This window comes from Peromyscus californicus, unplaced genomic scaffold (assembly GCF_007827085.1).
Source record: "Peromyscus californicus insignis strain IS unplaced genomic scaffold, ASM782708v3 Scaffold_6__1_contigs__length_162567912, whole genome shotgun sequence".
Lineage (NCBI taxonomy): Eukaryota > Metazoa > Chordata > Mammalia > Rodentia > Cricetidae > Peromyscus > Peromyscus californicus.
This window is the reverse complement of record NW_026294584.1, coordinates 128,127,826-128,155,659: the sequence shown is the minus strand read 5'-3', so window position 1 is coordinate 128,155,659 and position 27,834 is coordinate 128,127,826. Positions and strand designations below refer to the sequence as shown.

At 48.3% G+C, this 27,834-nt stretch overlaps 2 protein-coding genes and 1 long non-coding RNA gene across 4 annotated transcripts; 1 reads left to right on the top strand and 2 right to left on the bottom strand.

Annotated features, from left to right (window-relative positions):
* Positions 1 to 203: 203 nt before the first annotated feature.
* On the bottom strand, positions 204 to 11,125 carry Arpc4 (actin related protein 2/3 complex subunit 4). The gene is made up of 6 exons (XM_052721938.1): positions 10,851 to 11,125; positions 8,310 to 8,428; positions 7,296 to 7,407; positions 4,800 to 4,895; positions 3,498 to 3,668; positions 204 to 1,116 (listed from the first exon to the last, which is right to left on the bottom strand). The coding sequence occupies exons 1-6, from the start codon at positions 10,851 to 10,853 to the stop codon at positions 1,111 to 1,113; spliced, it is 507 nt and encodes a 168-aa protein (XP_052577898.1). The 5' UTR covers positions 10,854 to 11,125; the 3' UTR covers positions 204 to 1,110.
* Positions 11,114 to 21,949, top strand: Tada3 (transcriptional adaptor 3). 2 transcript variants are annotated; one of them, XM_052721937.1, is made up of 10 exons: positions 11,226 to 11,384; positions 11,681 to 11,738; positions 12,920 to 13,152; positions 13,758 to 14,008; positions 14,131 to 14,236; positions 16,346 to 16,487; positions 16,578 to 16,681; positions 17,463 to 17,572; positions 18,105 to 18,290; positions 21,409 to 21,949. In XM_052721937.1, the coding sequence occupies exons 3-10, from the start codon at positions 12,946 to 12,948 to the stop codon at positions 21,599 to 21,601; spliced, it is 1,299 nt and encodes a 432-aa protein (XP_052577897.1). In that variant the 5' UTR covers positions 11,226 to 11,384; positions 11,681 to 11,738; positions 12,920 to 12,945; the 3' UTR covers positions 21,602 to 21,949. The 2 variants fall into 2 exon arrangements, with proteins under 2 accessions (XP_052577895.1, XP_052577897.1); XM_052721935.1 differs by lacking the exon at positions 11,681 to 11,738 and having other exon boundaries at positions 11,114 to 11,384.
* Positions 18,298 to 27,834, bottom strand: LOC128099979 (uncharacterized). The gene is made up of 3 exons (XR_008214629.1): positions 26,054 to 27,834; positions 24,935 to 25,092; positions 18,298 to 19,931 (listed from the first exon to the last, which is right to left on the bottom strand). It is a non-coding gene; the product is annotated as an uncharacterized LOC128099979 (long non-coding RNA).

Here is a 27,834-nt window from a genome sequence, read left to right as displayed (position 1 = left end):
TAGAAGCATGATGTGAAAACACTATTATCTCTGTTCAGGCAGAGACCACCTTCAGAGTAATGGTGCCTGATTGCAGTGAAGGTCTCGGAGTCGGGACCCTTGGCAGAGACCAATGACAAAATTGCATGGTGGACTGCTCCAGACCCAAGTGCCAGCCATACATGGCTCCAAGGAATAAAAACAGCTGTCCTTCCACACATACACAGAGCACAGACCTCATGCAGCCCCAAAGGGGCAGGAAGAGACTTTAATTAGGGGAAGGGAGGATTCATCAGAATCAGAGACAGCGAGCGTGGGAGCAGAGGAGTCAGAGTAGGCGAAGCCCAGCTGGGCACTCAAGGACTCACCTCTGCACCTCCAGCACAGGCACTGGACCCAGACAGGCAAGCCTTGGGGCCTCTCAGCTGGGGAGGTGTTGGGGGGGCGACTCCAGGTGGCCCCTGCAGCCAGAAGTTGCCTGGCTTTTGGACCCCAGCTCCTAGGTCTGCCTGGCAATCATAGATTCAGCCCTTGTTCCCAACCAGTGCGGTGGCCATCTTCAGGCAGAACTCAGGAGGCTAGTAGAGAGTCCTTACCACCTCTATTGGGCCCAAGGAGTAAGACAGCAAGGAAGAGAAACTGGAGTCTGAAACTTCTCTCTCCCCACCTGGGGTGGCGCAGGAAAAATAGTCGCCTTCTGGCTCCAGGCCCGCCCAGACCACAGCGACCAATAAGGTACAATCACTGGGGCCAGTCACAGCCACTGGAGGTGGAGGTTGTTTAAAAAAAAAAAAAAAAAAAAAAGACAAAAAGGTTACAGTCTTCCACAAGCACAGAGTTTAGGTTTCAAGACGTTTAAAAAAAAAGTCTGTCCCGGCCCAGGGGACTAAACATCAGAAGCTAGTCTGACCAGACACGTGTGGCCTTGGGGTAGGTCCACTGCTGCCTTTTTGCACAGCTAGAAAGCACACCACACCCACCTCCCGCATCCAATGCCCACCCAACCCTGCTTCCTGCTGCTGCCGCTGCCGCCGCACCGCTGCTCCGGGGAGTGACTCCAGGACACCTTCGCAGACACGCAGAGACACAGGGAAGGCCAAGGGGGAAGGCCGCGAGATCCAGCCAGATGGTTTAAAACTGTCAAAGAGAATGACAGGCAATGAATGGGGCTACTGTATCCTGCCTGATGAGTCTATTCCAGGTAAGCGGGCTCTGAGCCGCTGTTGTTCAGGTCTCTGAGTACAGATCAGGTTTTGGTACTTCACGAGCATACTCTTTCTTTTTGAACCTACATGTGGGTACTGGGATCCAAACCCAGGTCCTCTGAAAGAGAACAAGTGCTCTTAATCACCAAGTCATCTCTACAGCCCCATGAGCATGCTCTTAATCTGGCCAGACTAGCAGTGATCTGAAGACACTTGCCTAAAACATAAAATCAGAAAAAGAAACAATTCAGTGATGAGGGCTTCCCCACAGCTTGCCTGGTGTAACTGAAGCAGCTTTAGATACGGAGACCCACATGTGAAGGGCTAGAGGACTCAGTGAGCCAAGAGAGAGGGACAAGGTCTGGTACTTTATGTTAAACTTTGAGTGACTGTCAAACTAGAACAGGCCTTAGAAGAGCTTTCTGCTCCCTTCTTCACACACACACACACACACACACACACACACACACACACACACACACTGGGCTTCAGGTCCTGTATGTCCAGCACCTGGCCCCACCCTTAGCCCCTACAATGGTGTCAGGTATTTTTGTCTTTGCCCACACCCTCACAGCTGGTCTGGCAGGGGATGGTACAGCCTGGAAGCAACATCCACTAAACCTGCAGGATGGGCCCCTAGGTTTATTATTCCAGGTTCTGAGCCCCTCTTGGCCAGGAGAAGTACAGAGCTGGTTACTGCTCGCATTTCACTTCGGATTCAGCTGGAAGAGATTGTTGCAGTACAGTCCCTAGCCTGTCCTTTAGTCTTCTTACCTGTAAAGCTTGGAAATACAACTGGGAAGTTCATATTTAATTAACATACAGAGAAGGTCCTTGTACGTCTGACTGGGCAGACCGCTTACCAAACTCCCAATTTAAGGAAGGGGAAGCACAGAAACATCAGGAGCAATGAAGCAAACAAGAACCCACACAACACTAAAGCTCCAGGCATGGGAGTGTGTAACTCTACTCTGAGTGTCATGAGAACTGACACTATGCTGTTTAACTTTACTGCCTCTGTAATAATTTAAGTGCAGCTGGGTGTGGTGACACACACCTTTAATCCCAGCACTCAGAAGGCAGAGACAGGCAGATTTCTGAGTCCAGACTGATCTACTTAGTGAGTTCCAGGTCTGCCAAGGCCACATAGTGAGACCAGGCCTCAAAAACAAAAGATAATAAACATTAAGTACTAGGGGCTTAGTGATTAAATACTGCTCCCCCTGGAGAACCTGAGACCCAGTTCTCAGCACCCACACCAGTCAGCTCCTACAGCTCCAGCCCCAGGTGATTTGCATCCCCTGTTCTGGAACCTGTGGGCATAATCAATCTCTCTCTCAATCTCTCTCCTCTGCCGCCCCTGCCCCCCAGCACTCTCACGTGATCTTACCTATGTTCAACCTCCCTGAAAGGTGCACATGTGATCTTACCTATGTTCAACCTCCCTGAAAGGTGCACATGTGATCTTACCTATCTATGTTCAACCTCCCTGAAAGGTGCACATTAACAGCAGAGGAAATTAACAGCTGAGGAGAGCAAGCCTTAGTTGAGCAGTTCAGTGATGTGCCTGGGGGAGGCAGAGGAGTCAGGCCCACACTTGGGTCTGATTTGTGAGTATAAACAACACTGCCTTGTGCACTGGCCAACCACAGGATAATTAAACCCCAGGGGAAGTGGGTATCATTTCCATTTTTAGGATTCTGAACTCCCCTGGGCTTGGTCTGTATGCACTAGTAAGAACAAACATTAACTCTACCAAGGAGGGACCAGACAGCTCTGAGTGGAATGTATCAACAAACCAGAGATTGTTTGGAAGGCAGAGAGGCAAGTCCTGAACCTCTAGACAAAGCTATGCCGCTCGCTCCTCCTGTAAACAACCCCTCCTCTTCAGAGCACAGAAGTCCTTCAGTCTGATGGCCACAAGCCACGGGTAATGGGAAACATGTTGAAGAAACCAAAATGGTAAGCCTGAGAAAGACACTGAAGAAAAATATTTATGTCTGCTCGAGAAGTGGGCTTACACACGACTAAGAGTCCTATGGTCTCAGGAATCACAGGCACTTTATCTTCCTCACTCTGGGGTTTGAACTAGGACAGGTAGAGACTATGTAGAACTGGGAAATACAGAATTCACGCCTACCGTTCCACCAGAGACTTGCCTCCCAGACTTGCAGAAATAAGAGAAAAACAACTTGGGGCTCTCAAGGATGAAACCTCTGGCCTCACTCAGGACTATCTTGTCAATGCCACATTCCCAGAACCCATGGCTTCTTCCAAACTCTGGTATGGAGAGAGAGGGGAAGTCCTACTCACATTCTTGAGGAACTCCTCAGCCACAATGCGGGCCCGGGCATTGACTGACAGCTTCATCTCACTGATCTCCTTGTCAATCTCTTCCATGAAATGGATTACAAAGTCCACCAATTTGTGTTTGTACATCTGCTCCGTGTGGAAGTTGGTGATGAGAAAGCTGATGTCATACCCCTAGGGAGGGAAGCCAGTAGGGAAGGAGGAGAAGACACAAGACAAAATTAGTCCCCCAGGGACACTTGCTTGTCATATCTTCTTCACACTCACACAAAGGCATCCAACTGGCTACCATCTTCTCCAGAGCTATCCACTTGCTTGGGGAGGGGGGCATAGGGATGAGTGCGCGTTTTGTCTGTCTGCTGGATCCAAGCAACTGAACCCAGTTCAAAATCGTGTGCTAGGTCAGATGTCCCTGAAAGACTGTGGCACAAACAGCCCTGTATTGGAAATGAGCTAAGGGAATGAAGGAACCACAAATCTTACTTCAAAGAATCCAATCCAATAGTCAAAATCACAGTGGAACCAACAGGGAAGAGGATGGAACTAGAGCCATTTCCTACAGGAGGATGTGTGAGGAAGAGCGAGCTCATCTACTCTGTAGCCCGGAGGTTAGAGGACAGAGACAAGGTGGCTCAAGGTGAAGAACTGAGCAATACATTTGCTATGTTGGGTGACGGTCTTTGCTGCTCTAACATGGTGGCTGTAGGTCACCAGAGAGACTTGGCAGGGAACCTATGGAGTAGACTCAAGTACCTTTAAATACGAAGGCAGGCAGCAAGCATCTCACTGTTTACTGGGGCTTTGAGAGGCTGGACTTCAGTTGGGAGAGCTTAGGAAGGTTTTTGTTGTTTTTCTTATCTTTCTTCTTCCCCCATCTCTCTTTTGGAGATACGTATCAAAATTAGCCTAGGCTGACTCCAAACACGTGATTTTCTGGTCAGTCTCCCCACACTGAGAGTACAACAATACCCACCGCAGCCAGCTCAGGAAGGATTCTGAAATCACTGTTTTGTCTGTGACTAGGACCAAGACTCTGTGAAGGAGGGCACTGCACATACCTACCTCCTCCTGGGGTTCTGTTTCCCGCTACCACATACTGCTGACTCAGTCCAGGCAGTGACACCTTACAGCTGGAAAAGCAGCTGCCCTTGGCCTACAACCCCACAGACCCAGGGAATAGCCCAGTAACTTGCCCAGCAGTGCAAGACCTTGGGTTCCATCCTCCATACTGCAAAAACCAAACAATCCCAGGCCACCCAGAGACAGGGTCCTGGGAATTATAACCACCGGAAGCACAGGTCTCACCTCCACAGGTTTCCTTCGAAGGATAAAGAAGTTCTCTGCTCGCATCATCATGAAGCGCATGAACTTATGGCATAAAATCTTCTCAATCTCATCAGCCTGGAGACAGCAAGAGGAAGACAGACGGCTCTCAAGTAACCATGTGAAGCCAGCCCCACCCTGAGCCCGGTCTTCTGAGGCTTGGTGGGAACAAGGACAGCTGAGCTTGGAATTGTAGCACCTGCTGCTAACTGAAGGGAGGGCCCAGCCAGGGCCACTCGACTGTAACGGGCATTCCTGGGGGGATGAGGGGGAACTCTGGCAAACTAGAGTCTTTCATCAGCTCTAATGGAGTCCACACCTGTGTCTGAAGCGGCCTGACCTTCCTCAAGTCACTAGTGTGGCCTTTCTCAGCATTGGTGGCACCCACTACCTGGGTATCAGAGACTTCTTCAAGGAGTGTCTGCCTTAACATTACTAAAATCCAACAATCCTGAAGTCTCTACCTTTTCAACTCTTCCAATTACTTCTGCATCTGGGCAATCAGACACCAGCAGAGCCAACCAGCCTCCTGGTGCTTCCTTTTAACCCTGAAAGCTTTCAAAGGCAAGAAGTCGCTAATCTGAATTTTGTAACATTGTTTTAATTGCTATTTTTAGAGCTGTTTGCTGGGGGAGGGGCAAATGATACTGTTTTTCTCACTTAGGATACAAAGTTTCTTTTCAAACTGGAAGCAGAATCTAGGTCAAATTTAAACCCACCATTAAATAGTCATTCAAGTGATACTAAGACAGCAACGCCTAGACCTATGCAGTAGACAAGGAAACGTGTAAGAAATGAAAATTCTATTTTGTACACAGATGAATTGGAACAGAACAGAAAACTCAGAAAGAAACTGAAGTATTTATAGTCAACTGATTCCCAACAAAGCAGAAGGTCACACACGGGCAAGAATTTCTTCAACAAATTGTGCTAACAACTGGACATTCACATGTGGAAGAATCGAACTAGACCCTTATCTTACACTATATACAAAAATTAACCCAAGATGGATAAAAGACCTAGAAGTAGGTCTTCCAACTATAAAACTACTAGAGAAAATACATGAAGAAAAAGCCATGGCATTTGTCTGGGCAATCACCGTCAGACAGATGTTTAGTTCCGAGAGTTTTGCCAGTGTTCTGGTTGGCATCTTCCTCTCCTGATTTTGGATTGTCATCCCACCCACTGCTGGCCTGCACAGCTGATTCTGAAAGACAAGCTAGAATCGAACCGTCTGCTCTTTTTTTTTTTTAAAATGAGAACTTCATATGTGCATGTGTGTGGTGTCAATTTTTTTTTTTTAATTAGGCTGCTGGTTTAATTTAGAATTAGAACGCTCATATTTGGGCAACTTTCAAATACAGAAACACTACATGTGACATATGAACTATGGATTTTGTTTCCCATTACTACAGGAAGAATTTATTGAAATTTTATGAGACAAAATGCAAATCTACATGCTTATATTTAGGTGTGTACATATATATACTAACCCTAACTAAAGCATTACAAGCAATACTAACAGTTCTAGTTACATATTCCCAAAAACTTAACTACTTTAAAGATACATGTTATAAAGACAAAGGCATGTCAAAGGCAAAAATGAAGAATCAACAAAATCTTTGAGGTTTCAGTATTATTTCAAAAAGCTCTCTATTCCCCCATAGAAGAAAACTATGCACTTGTTTATTATAGAAAAAAAATATAAAAGGATAATGCTATCATGTAAAGGATTCACAAAACCTAGTTGTATATCCCATGAAAGCCATACCCACTGAAGGTAAACAGCAGTTATGGTCCCTATTGTATGACAGACACACCATCGGCTTTCCTCTTTGACAACAAGGGTTTACCTTTTTCAAGCTCTCTTAACTGTGCCACAGAAATTCAGATCCTGTAGCAACAAGTTAGACTACAAAATAAGGCATTCTTACATGTCACAAAAGTGACAGGCTTAAAAGTACCATCCATTTTTAAATCAAGTGGCGGTTTCAGAGGCTATGGCTATCAAACCAGTGCTGGTTGGTACTGCTCCAAGTGCACACAGCCATCACCTGTCAGAAGCCTTCTCTGGCCCGACACCCAGGCAGCCCTGTGTCCTTCCTGCTGCATTTCCGTGTCTGTAATCCAGAGCAGGCCTATGACAGGGTCGCTGCTGTTTATCCTACTGACCCACTTTCTGTTTTTCTCACACAGGGACTCACCAAGTAGCCCAGGCTGGCTTTGGGCTTTCCATCCTCAGTCTCAGACTTCAGGTGCTAAGATTACAGGCCTGTGCCACCATACCTGGCTCTGCCAGTTTGCTCTGGCCAATCATGCCAAGTAAATTCCTGAAATCAGGCTCTGAGTCTAGCTCGATAACCTTTTGGATAGGATCCCTGGCTGTGAAGAGCACTCCTAACTGTCACACACACACACACACACACACACACACACACACACACACACACACACACACACCTTCATGGTGAAACTCACCTGTTTCACAGCAATGCTGACCCGGACAGAATTGATGGAACCCTCAATCAGAACCTTTTCCTTCTCATTCCTGCTGATGGTAACAGGTTGCAATAGGAGTTCTTTGCTACTCCTAAAAACACAAAATCAGAGGACCACACTGATGCCACTGACTCTCTAGGTATTCGTAAAGGTATCTGTAATCTATGAACTGTCACCATCTGAAAATGCTGAGTGAAAACGATGCATATCAAGTAACAACAGTCTATCCTAACATTAGAACTGTCTGAGTCACAGCAATCACCTCGGGGATGGGGACATGGCTCAGTTGTAGAGTGTGTGCCCAGCATGCCCAAGGGCCTGGGTTCAATCCCCAGTAACAAAAACACCTTTATTTTCTATGTGGTGACACGGCTTATTTCAACTATGTACATCCCAGATTTTCCCCATTTTGCCTCTTTTGGTTTCTTGGGAAAAGACCTGTTGTGTAGCTGAGGCTAGCCTGGACCCTGCGGTTCTCTTACTATCGCCTCAGCCTCCCATGTCGTCTCCTTGCCCGGTGAAATTTCAAAGAGGAAGAATATTTACTTATGCAGTGAAAACCAGACAAGAGAAAAATGCATCCAAAATATGGAGTCATTTTGGTGTAAGAGGGTCTAAGCTGTCTGGCAGTATTAATGATAAAAAATAAAAAGTTCTGGTCCATAAACTATTAATACAGAGATGTCATCTCTGAGAACTAAATCCTGTGACCTCTTCTGGCGCTGCCAGTGGGCTGTAATGCTACTGGAAACACTTCTCCACAGTTCTGCTCTACGAAGCCACACTTCGGGGTAGCTCTCCCATGGGTTTTGGCCTGACAACCCACTATCCTATTTTCTTAATTCCAAATCGGGAACCACCATTCCTCCAGCAGCAAGACAAATGTCACTCAAGGTGCCCTGAGGGTCCCAGGACAGAAATTCATGCCCCCCCTGGACAGCGTCCATTCGTGTGAGTTGTTCTTCTCAGCTCCACTCTGACCTTCTTCCCTACCTGACTTCGACCTCTGGCTTGTTGTGTCGTTCCACAACCTGGGAGGAGAAGTTCTCCAGGCAGAGAGCAGCCTGCAGTGTGGCCCGCACGGCACTAAGGTAGGGACGGAGAGTGGCAGTCTGCAGAAATAAACCCAAGATTAGGAGGGACCAGAGGACCAGAGTCTGCCTCACCAAAGCCAGTACACCCCCACCTCCCCCAACCCAACCCCTGGCTCCTATGGAACAGGCAGTACTGAAGGCTTCAGGTACGATCATCACACAGAACAGAATACACCCCGCCTTCAAGATGCAGCTCAGTCAGGAGTCTAGAGCAGTGGTTCCCAGCAGCAAACAATTCTGCTTGGTATTTAGCAAAATATGGAGAAAAATAGTGACTGTTATGACCTGGGGGTGGGGCAGGGACTATGGACAAGTGGACATAGGCAAGCCATGCTGTCCCAACATCTGGGATGCACAATAGAATTACTCAGCTCCAAGTCACCAGTGCTGAGGCTAAATAATACTGATCTAGAGGGGTCCATGTCCTTCACATGCTTCCTACACTGACAAATGTATTGATCCATGACCAACCAGGTGAGGATCACAAGGGCTAATGGAGGGCAAAATGTAAAATAACTAGGTTTATAAATAATCTATACTAAGGAAATTAGTTTTGACTAGATACAGGATCAGAAGATTGACAATGAGAAAAAGTAGAACGTGGACATTCTCAGTAGAGTGGACAAGGTCAGCTATAATGATCAGCTACATTAGATCTCAGTCAAGTTCTCTCTCCCCTCAGGGCTCATCACACGCCGACCCTTCCCCTGGATTCATTCCTCCTCATTGCTTGGGTCAGTCCAGAGCTCAGCTTACTGAGAAGGCTTCTTCCTTCCTCAAAGCGCTCTTTTTGACTTCCTCAACGCATTTACCACAGTTTAGGATATGTACACTTTACATACAATTCACAGCAAGACGTTCTTCGTGTATTTTATTGAATGAATTTTCCTTCACTAGACTGTAATTCACATGGTCAACAGACTTAATTAACTTTATTCAGTTGTGCAGGCTGCAAGTAGCTCAGCACCTCCTATACCTAGTGTCTTACAAATTTTCTGTAGAGTGAATGAACAAATGAACATTTTTAATTGCACAGGGCAGGCTGCAATGGCTGGCTGGATAAAAGCCTAAGGAATCTAGAATGCTAGTCCACTGAGTTAGCTCTTCTCTCAACGTGGCGGAAAGCACTGGGACTTTCTGAGGAGGAAGTTACGTGACTTCAGCTACACAGAGGCTCTCTGGAGAACGGAAGAGAGGGAAGTGAGACTCACGGCAGAGAAGAGGCCCCGAGTACAGACTGGAGCAGTGGAGGCAAGCACAGCATCACAGGGGACAGACGGACAGACAGAGGGGGTAGGCTAAAAACACAACTAACTCCCGTCAGTGGTTCCGTCTACATACTAGAAGTCCATTGATGGCAACCAAGAAAAGGCAAAACCGGAAGGGCGAGATTAGTAGTTGTCTGGGGCAGTGGGTACCATCGGAAGAGGGCAGAATGTTCTCTACCTTGACTGGAGTAGTGGCTATCTAATTATTTTGTCAATATTCAAAGAAAGAAAACTAATAGTGAATTTTAGGTAGCTAGCCCTGTGATGTTTGCCCTTTAGTGAATAGATGCTTCCAAGTACAATAAAAAAAAAAAAATGCTTAAAATAAAAAGCTATCTCCTCAGTCAAGGGGAAAAGGCTTTCAGGCTGAGGAACACAGAAGAATGACCAAGATTAGGAAAGCGGATGACTTTTGAACAAGAGGGTCTAATTTCAAGGTGTCTCCCCGAGACAGTCGAGTCACAGGAGCATGGCAAGCAGTCCAGTCTTCAGAACTGAGGTCATCCAAGCCAGCAGGACTGGGGAAAGCAGTAGGAAGAGAGACACAACAGTACGGAACACCCACAGATACCAAACCCGAGCACCGCCTGGAAGGGAAAGGCCAGCGGTCATCAGCGTTTACACACATTACGGTCAACAACGGTACCGCCCGAGGAAGGAGTCTGAATGGAGGCAACACCACACAGCCTTCACTGAGGCCTGGAAGCAAGGGGCTGGGGGGACCCAGGGGGGGATCGGAGAAGTGGACACTTGCCTCGGGGTACCGTGAGATCAAGAAAGCAGGCGGGGACAAGGGGGTGTACTTAGCTAATCTCTACCGTGGATGGAGGAGGCCCCGCTTCATTCCTCAGCGATCCTACTTCGGCTGCGAGCCGCCAACACAGGCTAAGTTAAGCTGCTTCCTGCCTCGTCAGAACATTGGGGAGAGGCCATTCCTTCCGGGGATGCCCAACTTGGAAGCCTCTGGGCCTGCTCCTGCCAGGCTCGCCCCCCAGCTCGCCCCTTCCTCCTCGCCTCGGCCCTCGCCCCACCCTCTGCCTCCCCATCCACATCGTGCCCCCTCCTTCCAGGGCGACCTCCGGCCGCGAGCCCTGGCGGCAAACAGCATCTCCCCCAGACCCACAGCCTCATCAGGTAAGACATAGGGAGGCCCCCAGCCCCAGGTCTCTCACCATCGCGGGTGCTGTCTGGGCCGGAAAGCGGAAGTGCGGAAGTGCCCGGCCCCGCGACGCCTGCCCTTTCGCGAGAGGCGCAGCCGCAGTCTCGACCAGCACTTCCGGGAGGGACCATCTCGGGCAGGACCGGGGAGGAAGAGCCGAACGACGTCAGGATCTCCGGGACGATTTCACACTGGGACCTCTGGGACTTGTAGAAGGCGGAGAGGGACCCAGTGGCACTCGAGTCCCCTTGGGTCTCCATACATCTCTGGCCAGAGCCTTTGGTTCTTGTCGCCTTGGTTGTATCTTCCCCCCACGTAACAATAGTACAGCCCGACCTCAGGTTGGGCACCAAATTAGGACAGGCCGGGCCGGGGGAGCCTGACGTTTCTTCCGGTGGTGCTCTCCTATCCTCTCCGGGCTCCTCCTACCTGCAGCCCTGGGGCCCGGCCGGGCTGCCGGTCCCTAGAGATCTCGGCTCTGAGCCCCACCTTGGCCCCGGGCTGCTTCCTAGGGGACGCTTCAGGCCTAGCATTCCACCTGTCGGAGGTTCGTAGGTGGCCTTAGACCCCCACGCCCCCGCAGGCCACTGTAGGCTGGTCGTGTCCCCGCCCTCGCGTCAGCTGCAGGGGGCCCGCCCATAGCCAGTTCCGGGGCGGTTGCTCTGGTAGCCCTGAACTCCCCGCCCCCTCCTGCGGCCTGGGGCCTGTAGGAGGCCGCAGAGAGGAGGTAGGAGAGGCGGGGGCTGTGTTAGGGGCTCCCTAGAGGACGAGGACCCTGGAGGCGGGATCTTGGGGCGACACACAGGTGGAGCCAGCCATTAAGCAGTCCCACTTCTGTGCCAGGCACTGAACTGGGCATTTGACGAGCATCACCTCTTAATCCTCAGAACATTCCAGGGAGGTAGGTACTCTTGATGCCCCCATTTTACAGATTTATACTTTTTAATGGGCAGACGGACTGAGGCATCATCTCTTGTCCTGGAAAAAAACTGAGATTCAAGTTAAATAACATGTTTAGAAGGGCACATGAGAAGAAGATGGGCTGGAACTTAGTTCTGTCTGCTTGACCAGCTCGTGTTCCAAATTTGCTAGGGACACAGAGAATGTGCGAAGGTGGAGTAAGGTGAGCCAAGGAGAGGCTGGACCAACCCTGTAAGATAGAATTCTAGAAACAGCCCAACAGAGGAAAACAGGACATAGGGAGACAGAGCACACTGGTATACCTCTCTCTTGTGGTGCAGGTTTGAGACTACTTGGGTTCGAATTGCAGCTAGGAGGCCAGGCCCACTAATCATGCAGGTTTGTAAACCTAACTCCTTGGGAGGTTGAAGCAAGTATATCATAAGTTCAAGGCCTGCCTGGACAACTTGATGAGAGCTTGTCTCAATAAAAATTCATGAAAGGGGGCTGAATGTAGTTTGGAGACTGTGTCTAGCATGCACAAGGATCCCTGGCACTGCATAAGCCAGGTGTGGTTACATGCCTGGAATTCCATCACTTGAGAGATGGAAACAAATCTTTGGTTACTTAGCTAGTTTGAGACCAGCCTGGGCTGTATGAGACCCTGTCTCAAAAAAAAAAAAAAAAAAAAAAGGCAAATAAATAAAGAAAGAGGACTAGAAGCCAGGTGTGGTGGTGCATGCCTTTATCCCAGCACTCTAGGAAGTAGAGGCAGGTATAATGAGTACCAGGCCAGCCAAGGCTACATAGAGAGACTTTGTCTAAAAAAAAAGAAAAGAAAAGAAAAAAAGGACTGAAGATACAGCGTGTGTGAGACTCTGGGTTCAGTCTTAAGTGCTACCCAAACAAAAAGACAATGAATTGCAGTTAGGAGTCTAGGCATACCCTTTCAGAGTTTGTTTCCTTTTATGTTAAAAAAAAAAAAAAAAACACAAGTAAAGCCCATCCCCCAAGGTTGTGTCCATAATTCAGTGAAGCAAGCGCTCCTATGGTGTACAGTCGGGGCTGTGTGACAGGGAGCTTTGACACCATCCTTACTTCTAAGGGTACTGAAGCCTGATGTCTTAGTTGGGCCTCTCCCATTCTACTTTGTCTCCCACCCAATGGACTTCTCCTCTCTAGTTTTACAGGGTCCCGTCTTCTGGGCCATGAGTGAGCTGAAGGACTGCCCATTGCAATTCCATGATTTCAAGTCTGTGGACCACCTGAAGGTCTGTCCCCGGTACACAGCAGTGCTGGCCCGCTCGGAGGACGATGGCATTGGTATTGAGGAGCTGGACACCCTGCAACTGGAGCTGGAGACCCTGCTGTCCTCTGCAAGCCGGCGACTGCGTGTACTGGAAGCTGAAACCCAGGTGATTCTCCACCAGAGGGGATGTCACTAGACACAGATTGTGTCAAGTTATGGGATGGGCCATTAGGTTAGCTCTGTCTGTAGAGGCTAAGGGATGGATGGGAAGAGAGACCCAAATGGGAACTGACAGCAGAGTTAGGGCCCAAGGGTCAGGGCTGCCATCCAACTGAACCTCAGAAGATGAACTCTGTTCACTTGTAGTCCTTGGAATCCCTGGGAGCTTTCTGAGACGCACTGTAACACAGTCAGTTGTTTGTGTAGACAGGGATCCCAGGTGGGTTGATGATTGAAATGGTTAGCTGGGAGTCTTTATTGACCGTCACCAAAAAAACCACCACCAGCATATTTGACCAGGAGTGCTATAACCTTTTTTAATTTATTTTTTAACCTTTCTGCCAAACAGTCTGTGGCTAGCTTGGGTGACAGGGGAATCAGAGCGTAGACCTATGTTTGAATCCATGTGAGAAAGTCACAGAGAAAGAACCGGGCTTTGAAGGGGAAGTAGTTTACTTAATGGCGTCAACTTCTAGATCTCAAGTTGTCCATAATGGGAAAAAGGTGCTTGTCTCTGCCCTCCTCCTCAGTGACTGTCTTCGTGTGTTTCAGATCCTTACTGACTGGCAGGATAAGAAGGGTGACCGACGGTTCCTGAAGCTGGGGCGAGACCATGAGCTTGGTGCTCCCCCAAAACATGGGAAGCCCAAGAAGCAGAAACTGGAAGGGAAGGCAGGACATGGGCCCGGCCCTGGCCCAGGACGACCCAAATCCAAAAACGTTCAGCCCAAGATCCAGGAATATGAATTCACTGATGACCCAATCGACGTGCCTCGGATCCCCAAGAATGATGCCCCCAACAGGTTCTGAGCCTGAGCACGTAGAAGAGAGCTAGAGGGGCCTAGGGACTGGTGGTGGAGTCTTGGAAGGCCCAGGGCTAAGGCTAGAGGAGCCCAGGCGTCTCAGGGTCTGCTTCTCCCTTCAGGTTCTGGGCCTCTGTGGAGCCCTACTGTGCCGACATCACCAGTGAGGAGGTCCGAACACTAGAGGAGCTCCTGAAGCCCCCCGAAGATGAAGCTGAGCATTATAAGGTAGAAACCCTGAGCCGTACAGTCAGGGAACAGGAGGGCTCAGAGGTGCCTCTGAGTCGTAGGCAGCAAAGCCCGCATCATCTACTTTCTTCCTTCCCAGCCTCCCTTGCTGCTGTGTTACCCCTGCAGACACTGAGGCCCAGCCTCCCCCTGTTACCCCCACCTCAGCATCTGTCATCAAAGTCATCCCGTCTGCTTGTCTTTATCCTAAGAGCCTCTGCACACGCTCCCTGCTTTTAGACTTCAGCAACCGCTTTCTTTCTTTCTTTAGTATTTAAAAGTTAAGTTCCTGTTTCATTTCTAAGACACTAGAACTTGGTGCCCAGGCTGACCTTAAACTCTGGGATTCACCATCTCCCTCTCTCGGGTCTCCAGGTGTCTGGGACTACAAACATCCATCACTATAGCTGGTTTAAAGTTCTTTGGTTCTTTGAAACTGGATTTCATATATCCCAGACCAGTCTTGAACTTTGTGTAGCTAATGATGACCCTGAACTTGTGATTCTCCTTCCTCTGACTCCCTAGTGCTGGGATCATGGGTATATGCCACCATGCCCAGTTTTACAGTCCTGAGACGCAATGTAGCAGGGCTTTATGCATTCCAGGCAAGCCCTCTACAGCAGAGATGCGTCCCCAGCAAGTTAGTTTTATTTATGATGAAAATAAGACATGCTCCATAAAAGAAAGTGGACCGTATGTGAAGAGGTGACTACCACAGGGCAGCAACTGCCACCGCAGGTGTGCTGCATCTGGACCTTCCTAACCCCTGCTGGCCACAGGATAGTGTCCAAGTGTCCCGGGGCTAGGTGGCACTGCAGTTTCCCGGCCACACCCCTCTTTCCTGCTGCATTTATGAGCTAGACTAGACATGTCTCCTTCCTGCTGGTCCCACCAGGGTCTGTGCCCAGGCTCTTCTCAGCTTGACAGACTGCCTCACTCTTGAAGGCCCGAGGCTCATGCTACTGCCACCAGAGACGCCTTTCCAGACTCCTCAGCAGAAAGAGGAAGCTGGGCCCAGTGGCTCACACCTGTTGCACTTGGGAGGCTGAGGCAAATTTGAGGCCATCCTGGGCTTACAAGTCTGAGGCCCTTTCCCCAAGAACAGCAAAGGAAGTGGTCTCACTTGGTGACTTTGTGGTCCCTTGGCTGCTTTAATTACACTTACTTGAATTTAAAAAAAAAAAAAAAAAAGCAAAAAACAAAAACATTTATCTGAGGCCAGAGATGCAGTTAATGATAGAGCTCAGTGGTAGAGCAAGTGTTTGGCATGGACAAGGCCTTAGATTCAATCATGACCTAAAGAACTACAGCAACCTGTAATCTCACTGTGAGTTTGAGGTCAGGTTGTCCTACACATCAAGAACCTGTCTCAAAGAAAGAAGAAGCAGGGAAAAGGCAATCCATTTCAGCAGTAGTAAGTTAAAAAGCAACACACACACACACACAAAAAAAAAAAAAAACAAAAAAAAAAAAAAAATCCCTTCTCATCCCTGCTCTTTAGAAGAATTGCCTGTGACCAAAAAGATCCATGAACATAGTGTTTTATACTTTATATCTTTTGTTGTTGTTGTTTTGTTCTTTTGAGACAAGGTTTCTGTGTAACAGCTCTGGCTGTCCTGGAACTTGCTCTGTAGACCAGGCTGGCCTTGAACTCAGAGATCTGTCTGCCTCTGCCTCCTGAGTGCTGGGATGAAGGGATACTAGGCTTATACTTTATATCTTGATTATTGCATATCAGCTTCTAGATGTATTTTGATTTCTGCTTTGTTTTGTTTGTTTGAGACAAGATAGGTGCTCAGCCCAGGCTCAGACTCAGGATCATCCAGCTTTAGCCTCCTGAGTCCTGGGACAACAGGTGTGTGCCACCACGCCCAGCTGTTTTCATTCTTAATATACCTGTTTCTCTTGCTAGAGTGTGAGTGTAGATTTTATCTTCTCTGCCTTTTATGGCCACCACGAGTGGCCTTGGGCTAGGGACATGGGCAACAAATGAAGAAGCAGAGTGAATGGGGTGCTTACTGACAGTGTCTCATGCCAGCAGAGTCTCCCACACTCTAGGCTCAGTGGCCAGTGTTTACCTCTTGGAATTGAATGGCCTCTTTGCCGCAGATTCCCCCACTGGGGAAACACTACTCCCAGCGCTGGGCCCAGGAAGATTTGCTGGAGGAGCAGAAGGATGGGGCTCGGGCAGCAGCTGTGGCTGACAAGAAGAAAGGCCTCATGGGACCGCTGACTGAACTGGACACAAAAGGTAAGTCCCTAAGCTTGCTGTCCACCTCAGGCCAGGATCTGAGTTCCCAGAGCTTCAGGCCTCCCGCTGTCCTCTCCCTGTCCACTGTAGATGTAGACGCCCTGCTGAAGAAGTCCGAGGCCCAGCACGAGCAGCCAGAAGACGGGTGTCCCTTTGGCGCCTTGACACAACGCTTGCTGCAGGCCCTGGTGGAGGTGAGCAGCGCTCGGTCTGATGGGGACCATGAGCTAGGTGTGGCGGCATGTGCCGGTAACCCCAGCAACACTGGGACACAAAGGCAGCAGGCTCTCGAGCTCCAGGGCTGCGCGTAACCATCTGAGAAAACCAAAACCTGTGAGCGCGTGAGCATCTTTGTGCCTCTGCCTACCTTAGAAACACGCTTTTATGTCCTTGAACCTCAGTTTCCTCTTTTGGCTCTAACAATAGTTTTTCTCTCAGGAAACAGTCTGGGGCATGCATTCCAGGTAGACTGAGGCAACGGGAAGGCGAAGTCTGCCTTAGCCCAGCAGAGACTCCAGTTTATAGTGGCTTTTCATCCTGACCAAGGTCACTCTGGGTGTGGTTACCGCACCAGGCCCTCAGAAATGGAGTAAGGAGGAGGATGTGGAGGAAGCGCTCTGGGTGTGACTGAGAGGATCACTTTCCTCTGGAGAATTTGTCCCATGAGCGCATCTGACCGCAGTGGAGCCTGGGAAGTGCAGTGTAGCTCAGCTGCTGTGGAGGAAGAGCATGTTGGGGTATTTCCTGTCACTGCTGCTCTTTGCCCCCTTCTTTTGCTATTGATATGCCCCTCCCCTCAAAAAAGGAATTTCTGGAATGATCAAAGCTTTGGAGGAAGCTTTTTAACACGAGTGGGATGAAAAAGATGACAGACTATTGCTATCTAGCTTGTGAAGACCATCTGTGTGTGTCAGAGAGGAGCGGAAAAATGGAGATTCTACAGCTTTCTCCTTCTAACCTATCTCTGGTCTTTAGGAAAATATTATTTCCCCTATGGAGGACTCTCCTATTCCTGACATGTCTGGGAAAGAATCAGGGGCTGATGGAGCAAGCACTTCTCCCCGAAACCAGAACAAGCCCTTCAGGTGAGTGACACCCCACCTGCACTCTGGGCTTCGCTGTCAGCTTCTCTCTGTCTTCTTAAGGACACACAGAGGTTGAGGCCATTTGACCAAGCGCAGACGTCTCAGATGGAAGTGCTGGCCTGGTTTCTGGACAGACTTAGTACAGACTTGATCACCATACCTTTGCTCCTCCTGGAGATAACCCCAGGGCCCACCTGAAGGGAGGGGCTAGCTAAGTGCCAAAACTACATATGAAATCACTGGGACTGTTAATCATTACAGAAATGTACTCGACATGGAAGAATTAAAACAGTAGAGTACCAAATGGGGGGAAAGGAGTGATCCTATTTGTACTTAAAATATATTTAAGTGTTACATATACTTTAAAAAAATCTTGGAAATATGTATCGTAAAAGATTGCAACTCATATATAACGAGGCCTGAAACATATATGTGTGGTTATAGTGGGTTCACAAGGTGAAGGGAGGCCCCAGGAAACTCTGAGGGGTCCTCCAGCTGGCCCTCAGAGCTCAGGTGCTGGCCTTGCCTGCAGTGTGCCACATACCAAGTCCCTGGAGAGCCGCATCAAGGAGGAGCTGATTGCCCAGGGCCTCCTGGAGTCTGAGGACCGGCCTGCTGAGGACTCAGAGGATGAGGTCCTCGCTGAGCTGCGCAAACGGCAGGCTGAGCTGAAGGCACTCAGTGCACACAACCGCACCAAGAAGCATGACCTGCTGAGGTGAGTGAGCACTGTGCCAGGGACCAGCCCTGCTCCCCCAAGTTGTGTCTCAGGTGGATGAATTATTATGTGGGTTTGTGCACATGAGTGCAGGTGTCTGTGGTGTTGGCTGCCCTGCAGCTGGACTCACTGGTGTTTGCTAGCTGCCCAGTGAACCCCAGTCCCCTACAAAAGCAGTGCACACTTTAACCAGAGCCATCTCTCCAGCCTGACTCCATTGATAAGTGTAGTTCAGTAATATTTACAGTGCTGTGTTGCATTTGTTTGTCTTTTGTCTTTTTATGTGTGTTTTCTTTTTCTTTTCTTTTTTCGAGATAGGCTTTCTCTGTGCAATAGTTTGTTCTGGCTGTCCTGGAACTCACTTTGTAGACCAGGCTGGCCTTGAATTCGCTAAGATCTGCCTGCTTCTGCCTCCCAAGTGCTGGGATTAAAGGTGTGCACCACCACTTCCTGGCTGTGTTTTTCTTTATGGTATTATTTAATCAGAATACCACAGAGGCACTGGGCAGGTAGCTCAGTGGGGGAAATGCTGGCCACCTAGTCTGGCCTCTCGAGTTCAGTCTTCAGCACACACATGAAAGCTGGCCACAGCAGGACACATCTGTAACCTCAATGCTTGGATGGGCAGAGGCAAGCCTAGCCGAATAGGTCTGCTAGGATCCCATTAAGAGATCCTGCTTCAAAAAAGAAGGCCAAGGACCCGCAAGATGGCTCAGCGTGGAGAAAGCACTTACCGCCAAGCCTGGCCACTTGATTTTAATCCCTAGAACCCAAATGACAGATCGAAAACCACCTCCTGCAAGTTGTCCTCTGGCATCCACATGCACACCATGGCATGTAACCCCTAATGAATACATAAGTGCATAGATTATAATAAAAATAAGGTAAAGCATGATAGAGATATCCAATATCAACCTCTGGCCTCCACATGCATACTCACACATGCAACATGGACATGTACACATATAACACACAAAAAACATCATAGAGGAACTAATGAAAACCAGTATGCTTCCTCCTTGGGCCTGAGAGTTGCTAACATTCTCTTGGCTGTCTGTGCTGGGGTTTGGCTCGTCACCCGCACTTCCTAGTGTGTGAGAGAAGTCAGTCATAGTGCGGTTCATTTTATTTCAGCTCCCACCCGACTGACTGCCCTGCACTGGTGACGAGGGTGTAGGTGACATGTGAGGGCACTGGTAGGAGCCGCCCTTCTGTTAGCGCTCCATCAAGACTCCAGGCTCCTTACAGAGCCCTGACAGGGCAGGTCTCGATTACCTCTTCCCATCTCTGACCTGGCGCTGGGGCCAGGAGGAAGGCAGAGAAATGGACTCCTGCTCTCTCAGGTGGTTTATAGGAGACACACCATTCAAAGGAGGCAGTTGCGGCTGAGCTTTAAGGGGAGCTGAGGATAAAGAAACCAGTGTTGCTTAGTGCCCACTGTGTGCCAGGGTCTTGGGCACCTTCTTTTATCTAAGGACAACCCAGAGAGTGGGTGGCATTTTCTCCACTTACCAGATAAAGGATAGAAGCCAATGAAGCGGAGCCAAGTGGAGCCTTGTTGAAGTCACCTCCGGTCGAGAGCTGAGCTGAGCTGAGCTGTGAGGCAAGGCTGAATCCAAGCCTCTTTCTGGTTCACGGTCCCTGTCAAGGGCAAGGAGAAAACTGCAGGGGGCGGCAAGGGCAGGGTGAATGAGAAAAAAAGGAATGCTGTGTAGTTACAGAGGTACAGGATGCTGGGGAAATGGCTGGGCTCTCAGAGGCTGGGGCTCAGCCCTGGGCCTGCTGTGCTGCAGCTGCAGGGCTGTGGACAAGGCACTTCAGGCCCAAGCAGCAAGGACTAGATTCCCAGAGACCCTCCACTCCACCATCAGTGGGTCTAAGTCAGAGCCACACACGGTTGAAGAACGGTGCGGCAGGGCACAGCTGTAATTCTCACACGTGGCTAAGGCAGGAGAGGGTGAGCTTGAGGCCCAGCTGAAGCTGGTCTTTCTAGATCTTTCAGTCACCCTTGCTCAACCTGAGCCTCGGTTCCTTTACTATTATAACATAGGGATAAGGGTTCTTACTTTGAAAGATTATTGTGAGAATTGGCTGTATGCACGTGTGTGTGTGTTGTTTATGGATTTTTTTGTTTTGTTTTTTAAGACAGGGTTTCTCTGTGTAGCCCTGGCTATCCTAGAACTCACCCTGTAGACCAGGCTGGTCTCCAGCTCAGAGATCAGCCTGCCTCTGCCTCCTGAGTGCTGGGATTAAAGGTGTGCGCCACCACTGCCCGGTATTTATGGGTTTTTTTTTTTTGTTTTTTTTTTTTTTTTCTTTGGTTTTTCGAGACAGGGTTTCTCTGTGTAGCTTTGCGCCTTTCCTGGAACTCACTTGGTAGCCCAGGCTGGCCTCGAACTCACAGAGATCCGCCTGGCTCTGCCTCCCGAGTGCTGGGATTAAAGGCGTGCGCCACCACCGCCCGGCTATTTATGGGTTTTTAAATATGTATTTTTTATTTTATGTGTGGTGTTTGGCCTACAGGTTTGTCTGTGCACCATGTGTGTGCCTGGTGCCTACAGAGGGCATTGGATCCTCTGGAACTAGAGTTAGTTGTTAGCTACCTTGAGAGTGTTGCAAACCAAACCTGGGTCTTCTAAAAGAGCAGCTGGTCTCTCCAGCTCCTAGGTTTATTTCTTAAGCTAGGGATAGTGGTTCACACCTACTATCTTAGCAATGGAGAGGTGGAGGCAAGAGGATTGCCTCAAGTTCAGGACCAGCCTAGGCTATATAGTAATTTCCAGGTAAGCCTGGGCTATAGTGTGAGACTATCTCAAAAAAAAAATTTTTAGAGTATTTTTAGGTTCACAGCAAAATTGACAGAAAGGTTTCCTGCATAGTTCCTGAGCTCCCACATGCTGCCCCTACTATAAGCAGCATTAAGTTAACATTTTGGAGCACTTAAATAATGCCTCACACACAGTTCCAGCTCAATGTGGCTCTGCATCTGTGCACATTGGCCATGAATGAAACAGGCCAAGAAGTGCCAGCCTCAGCTGGGATTGTGAGGAGGCTCAGTCTGGAAGAAGGGGGACACAAACTCTGGAGAGGGGATAACCATGCCACTTGGCCCCCACAGGTTGGCAAAGGAGGAGGTGAGCCGGCAGGAGCTAAGGCAGCGGGTCCGCATGGCAGACAATGAGGTCATGGATGCCTTTCGCAAGATCATGGCTGCCCGGCAGAAGAAGCGCACCCCCACGAAGAAGGAAAAGGACCAGGCCTGGAAGACCCTGAAGGAACGGGAGAGCATCCTGAAGCTCCTAGATGGCTAGCCTCACCTGCTGCTGGCCACCTCCCTGGCCTGGCAGAGGCCCACTTCCTTGGAAGCCTTGGCCAGGGGCTGCCCATCAAATGGCAACAGTCTCAGGGCTGAAGTACTCTCAGGCCACTCAGCTGAGCTGTGTGCAGCCAGCATGCAAGGCCTTACCGCACTGGCCTGGACCTAGCATCTGCCTGGTGCCTCAGCTGAGCGGGCTTGTTCCTGGCTGTCCCCTTTCCTTCTTACAATCTCCTCGACACCTTTCCCGCAAGGACTTCTTCCTTGGGGTTTTGTAAAGTACAAACTTAAGAATAAATGACTGCTGTGTTTTGTTTTGTTTTCTAAAAAAATTACAAAAGGACCTACAATTTTTGAGTATTATTTGTGGTGTGGGAAGGGCTTGGCTAGGTGAAAAGGTTCAGGAAAGCATGCTTGGTGGCTCTCAGCTTGTGGCCACTCACCTATGACATTTGTTTCTGAGCACTTTTTTCTGAGGGTGCTGGTGGCAGGAGGGTGGGTCCTGGGATTCCTAGGGCAGGACTGCCAGCTACCAAGGACCTGGTCCTTCGGGTGTTTCCAGAGTGCCGGCTATCACCAAGATATCTCCTCAGCTGTGGGTGGCAGGAGGAGCAGCCAAATGGTTCGTTTGTGTCTGTTACTGAAGAGAACCTAAAGCCAGCAGGCCATGGCCTCCCCCCAAAATAGCAAGCCTTGTCCCAGATGTCTCTGTGTCTTATCTAAGCCCAAACTGGGCTCTCATACTAATGAAAACAAGAGGTCGTCCAGCCTGTTTGTTTTCTCCAGGGTCCGTGGAAGAATCTAACAACCAGCTGAGGATCTAAACTTAGGGATATTGAATGAATCTAAGCACACCGAGCTCTTTAGTCCATTCACTTTATTTATTTATTTATTTATTTATTTATTTATTTATTTTTCGGAGCTGAGGACTGAACCTAGGGCCTTGTGCTTGCTAGTTCTACCACTGAGCTAAATCCCCAACCCCCATTTACTTTATTCTTATAAGTCAATTCTATCTACACATCTTTTCTGTTCTCATGCTTGGCTCCTCTCTGTCCCTTCTGCTGTTCTCTCATTATTCTATCTAGTTCTTTCCATCTTCCTTCTCACCTTTGTTCCCCCTTTGTTCTGCCCTTTAGCGGAGATTTTATATATATATATATATATATATATATATATATATATATATATATATATATATATATATATATACACACACACACACACACACATCTCCATTCATTAACAACTAGTTGTAAAAACTATAAAGTAAACTCTCAGGGACAAGTATGTACACGTATGGAAATGCACAGTAAATGAGGAGAATCAGCTGTTATCGCACAAGAAGTTTACAACGAGACAGCCAATTCATTCAAAAGGCAGTAATTCCATAATGCCTTGCATATATGGTTCCCTCCAACAGAACCCTTGGTTCTGATAGGTTGACCTGAACACTAGTTGTCACCTACTGTATACTCCCATACTCCTTTGCTACCAGCGGCTCTCAATATCATACCTATTTCTGACACAGCCTCTAGGGTTAGGTTAACTACTGCAGTGGTCCTCAACCTATGGGTTGCGATCCCTTGGAAAACACTGATACTTACATTATGATTGGGGGTCATGACAACAGGAGACTGAATTAAAGGGTCACAGCATTAGGAAGGGTGAGAACCACTGTCTACTGGGATCTCGTTTTAGTTTTTGTTTGGTTTTGGTTTTGGTTTTGTTTGGAGACAGACCTTCTGGCTGGCTCTAAACTTGTGGCAATCCTTTTGCTTCTGCCTCATCTGCTGGGATTACAGGTGAGCCATGGTGATGCCTGGCCTACTCAGAGTTCCAACCATGCAGCCCCACAAAGTTCTACCCACAGTGAGGGCAGAACCCATCAGATCTGGGCAGATAACAAAGCAAACGCAGGGTGGGCTACCAACATTGTGCCATACCCCAAGAAATGCACACAGAGTGCTCTCTTCCCTGTGTGTTCTCCCAGGCTAGGGTTAGAGCCGGAGGGTGTTGGCAATTTGCTATGGGAAAGGAGAGGAGACAGTTTCCTGAGGAAATGACCTATGAACTGGGCCACAGAGAAAGGTGAACTGTTTATAGTGGCAAGAGCCTGTAATCCCATCACTCAGAAGGCTGAGGTAGGAGGGCTGCAGGTTCAAGCCTTGCCTGGGCTATATAGTGAGATTCTGTCTTTAAAAAACAAAGGTAGAGCCGGGCGGTGGTGGCGCACGCCTTTAATCCCAGCACTCGGGAGGCAGAGGCAGGCGGATCTCTGTGAGTTCGAGGCCAGCCTGGGCTACCAAGTGAGTTCCAGGAGAGGCGCAAAGCTACCCAGAGAAACCCTGTCTCGAAAAACCAAAAAAAAAAAAAAAAAAAAAAAAAACAAAGGTAGATTTGTAGGGCAAGAGACATGGTCAATAAGACAAAATGACAGCCTACAGAATGGGAAAAGATCTTCACCAACCCCACATCTGACAGAGGACTGACCTCCAAGGTATATAAAGAACTCAAGAAACTAGACATCAAAATACTGAGCAATCCAATTAAAAAATGGGTTACAGAGCTAAACAGAATTCTCAAAAGAAGAATCTCAAATGGCTGAAAGACATTTAAGGAAATGCTCAACATCCTTAGTCATCAGAGAAATGCAAATCAAAACGACTCTGAGATATCATCTTACACCTGTCAGAATGGCTAAGATCAAAAACACTGATAACAGTCAATGTTGGAGAGGATGCGGAGCAAGGGGAACACTCCTCCACCAACCGGTTGGAGTACAAACTTGTATAGCCACTGTGGAAATAAGTATGGTGGTTTCTCAGAAAATTGGGAATTGATCTACCTCGAGACCCAGCCATACCACTCTTGGGCATATACCCAAGGAATGCTCAATCATACCACAAAGATACATGCTCAACTATGTTCATAGCAGCATTATTCATAATAGCCAGAACCTGGAAACAACCTAGATGCCTGTCAACTGAAGAATGGATTAAGAAAATATGGTACATATACACAATGGAGTACTACGCAACAGAGAAAAACAATGACAGCATGAAATTTTCAGGCTAATGGATGGAACTAGAAAATATCATCCTGAGTGAGGTAACCCAGACTCAGAAGGACAAACATGGTATGTACTCACTCATAAGTGGATACTAGATATAAAGCAAAGGACAATCAGACTGCAACCCACAGATCCAGGGAGGCTACCTAGCAGGGGGGACCCTAGGATGACTGTGGCTTATAATAAGCTTTGGTTTTGCCCAATCTTTAGGCAAGCTTTAGTGAAACATTTCATTATTAGGATAAGAATATATACCGTATCAAAGGCTGGAGAGATGGCTCAGAGGTTAAGAGCATTGACTGTTCTTCAGAGGTCCTGAGCTCAATTCCCAGCAACCACATGGTGGCTCACAACCATCTGTAATGAGATCTGGCACCCTCTTCCGGTATGAAAGCATGCATGCAGACAGAACACTGTAAACATAATAAACAAACATCATAATAAATAAATATTTTTTAAAAAAGAATATATACCGTATCAAGCTGATAAAAGAAAATGCTGGCCGTACTTTCAGGAGGGGAGGCGAAAATCTTTTTAGATTATGGATTAGCCTATAGAAAAATGTCTGCTGTAAATCAAACAGTGAAGGGGAAGATGAATAGGTATCTCACTTACACAACTTAAATAAAACATAGCTCTCTGAACAGACGAAGATAGGTTTCTTCGGTATCCCAGAATCTAATCAATATTTATATGTATCATTCAGCTATTACTTGGCTTAAAAGGGCTTATTGGGAAATGTTATCATTTTTACTTTTCTACAAAGAAAATATTTTCCAGTTTCACATAACTCTGGACTTTTGAATTATAACCTGTTTTTATGTTCAAGTTGTGTATTATTTCTCCTGCAGTTATACATAAAATGTTTTCACATTTTTTTTTTAAAAAAGGACAAATACTAAAAAAAAAAAAGTAGAGTGGGAGTCGGGGAGTGGAGGGTGGTGGCGGTGGGCGGCGGCGGCGGCGGCGGCGGCAGCGGCACATGCCTTTAATCCCAGCACTTGGGAGGCAGAGCCAGGTGGAGCTCTGTGAGTTCGAGGTCAGCCTGGTCTACAGAGCAAGATCCAGGACAGGAACCAAAACTACACAGAGAAACCCTGTCTCAAAAAAAACCAACCAACCAACCAACCAACAAAGGTAGAATATCATCTCTCTTTCTGTTGTGAGAATATCACTGTCAAAATAGGGTGGACGTGTTACCCCAGCTTGACCAATCATGATTGGTCCAGAAAATGACCACTTGCCTCAACCTGGGTCACTCAGGCCTTCCTTAAAATTGCTCTTTGGGGTCTGGCATGGTTGTATGAGCCTACATTCCTAGCCCTTGGGAAGTAGAGGCAAGAAAGTCAGGAGATCAAGGACAGCCTGGCTTACCTGAGACCTTATTGCAAAAACAAAACAATTGGAGTTGAGCATGATGGTGCAGCCATAATCCCAGCACTCGGGGTGGAAGCCAAATCAGGACTCCAGGGTCATCCTTGGCTGGATACCATGTCTGAGGATAGCATTGGCCACATGAGGCCCTGTCTGTTGCAAGGGAAAGGAAAGAAAAGGAAGAGAATAGAGGAGAGAGAGCAAAGGGAAACCAAGGCACCCGGGGACCTGTTTTCCCGCCATGTGGAGAATCCCCTGAGAATGAGGCCGGCTCTGCAGCAGTACAGGAAGCGGAGAAGCCGATAGTCCTGGCTCGAGCCACACCTGGAGCCACATGACCTCCCCGACACAGACTACTAGTCATGTCAGCCTAGAAAGGCTTCCGTTAGCTTCAGCTAGGTTGTTTTGAAGTTTTGTCATCTGTAAATAAGAAAGGCATGACTAATAAGAGTGTATTTGGACAAACAGAAAGATGGAGGAAGGGCCTGAGGGAGTGACATCAGGCTCTCGGCCTGCTGCTAGGTGCAGGGACAAGTAATGACTCATTGTCCCTAGACTGTTCCTATCTTCTCAGAGAGAAAAACAAACAAACACCCACACATGAAACAAAGACAGTAACTCTAATAATAATGAAATGAAGCACTCAGTACCAGCTGCTGATTTCACCTCTGTGGGGCATACGGTAGGGTACCAACAATATCCCATTCTTCCCAGATGAGAAAACGGAGCCTTAGGATGTTACACACCTCGCTTGGTCCAAGTGGTTGGCCAATGACTTGGAAGCAGTGCTTATGTTATGTAATTCAGTGGGACCCCTGTCCCAGTACACTCTGTGTGAATAGCATTTCCTTCCCTTGGCTGGGCAGAGCCCATTTTGTGCAGCCAAACACGGCAGCCTTGCTTACAAACCCCCTATGCTAACCACTCATTCCATATTCATTAGGCCTGTCCATAAGTATGGTAGGTGGCATGGGTAGAGAGTTCCAGGAACAGACAGAGTTTTGTGGAGGAGGTGAGATCCAAGGCCCCCACATTGGGTAGACTCGTGAGAGGAGGAAGGTAGTCGCTGTACATAGAAGGCAGCAGCTTGAGGACTGACAGGACCCAGTTCCTTCCCTCTCAAGGAGCAGCTGTGAGAGTTCATTATTTCCTATCAAAGAGGCTGGGCCCTCTCTATAAGACACTGTTCCTTGCACACTGCCTCCTCTAAGGGAAGTGGTGCTGGGCTGGGCTGCAGAGGACACTGAGGCTCACAGAGAGGTGATGCCGTGCAGAGAGTCTCAGCCTCGGTACAGGCAGTCACTATTTCCAGGAAGTACCACCTGCAGGCAGCTCTTTTGTTGTTTTTCTATATTTAAAATTTTTAATTACATGTAAATATGTGTCTGTGCACATGAATTTAGTGCCAGAATTGGGCATTGGATCTCATGGAGCTAAAGTTACAGGGGTCGAGAGTGGCCTGACATGGATGCTGGGAGCTGAACTCATGTTCTCTGGAAGAATAGCAAGTGCTCCTAACTGCCGAGCCATCTCTCCAGCCCATTTTTATTTTCTCTTAAGGCAGAGTGTTATGGATCCCCGTCTGGTCTCAAACTCACTCTTGGAATGACCATGTGCTGGAATGATAGACGTGCACCACCATGGCCGTTTATGCTCTGCTAGCGATGGAGCTCAGGGCTTGTGCATGATAGGCAAGCACTGACCTGAGCTCCATCTCCAGCCTTACTCTAAACACACTCGGCCTGAGCTACATCTCCAACCTTACCTCTAAACACACTCGG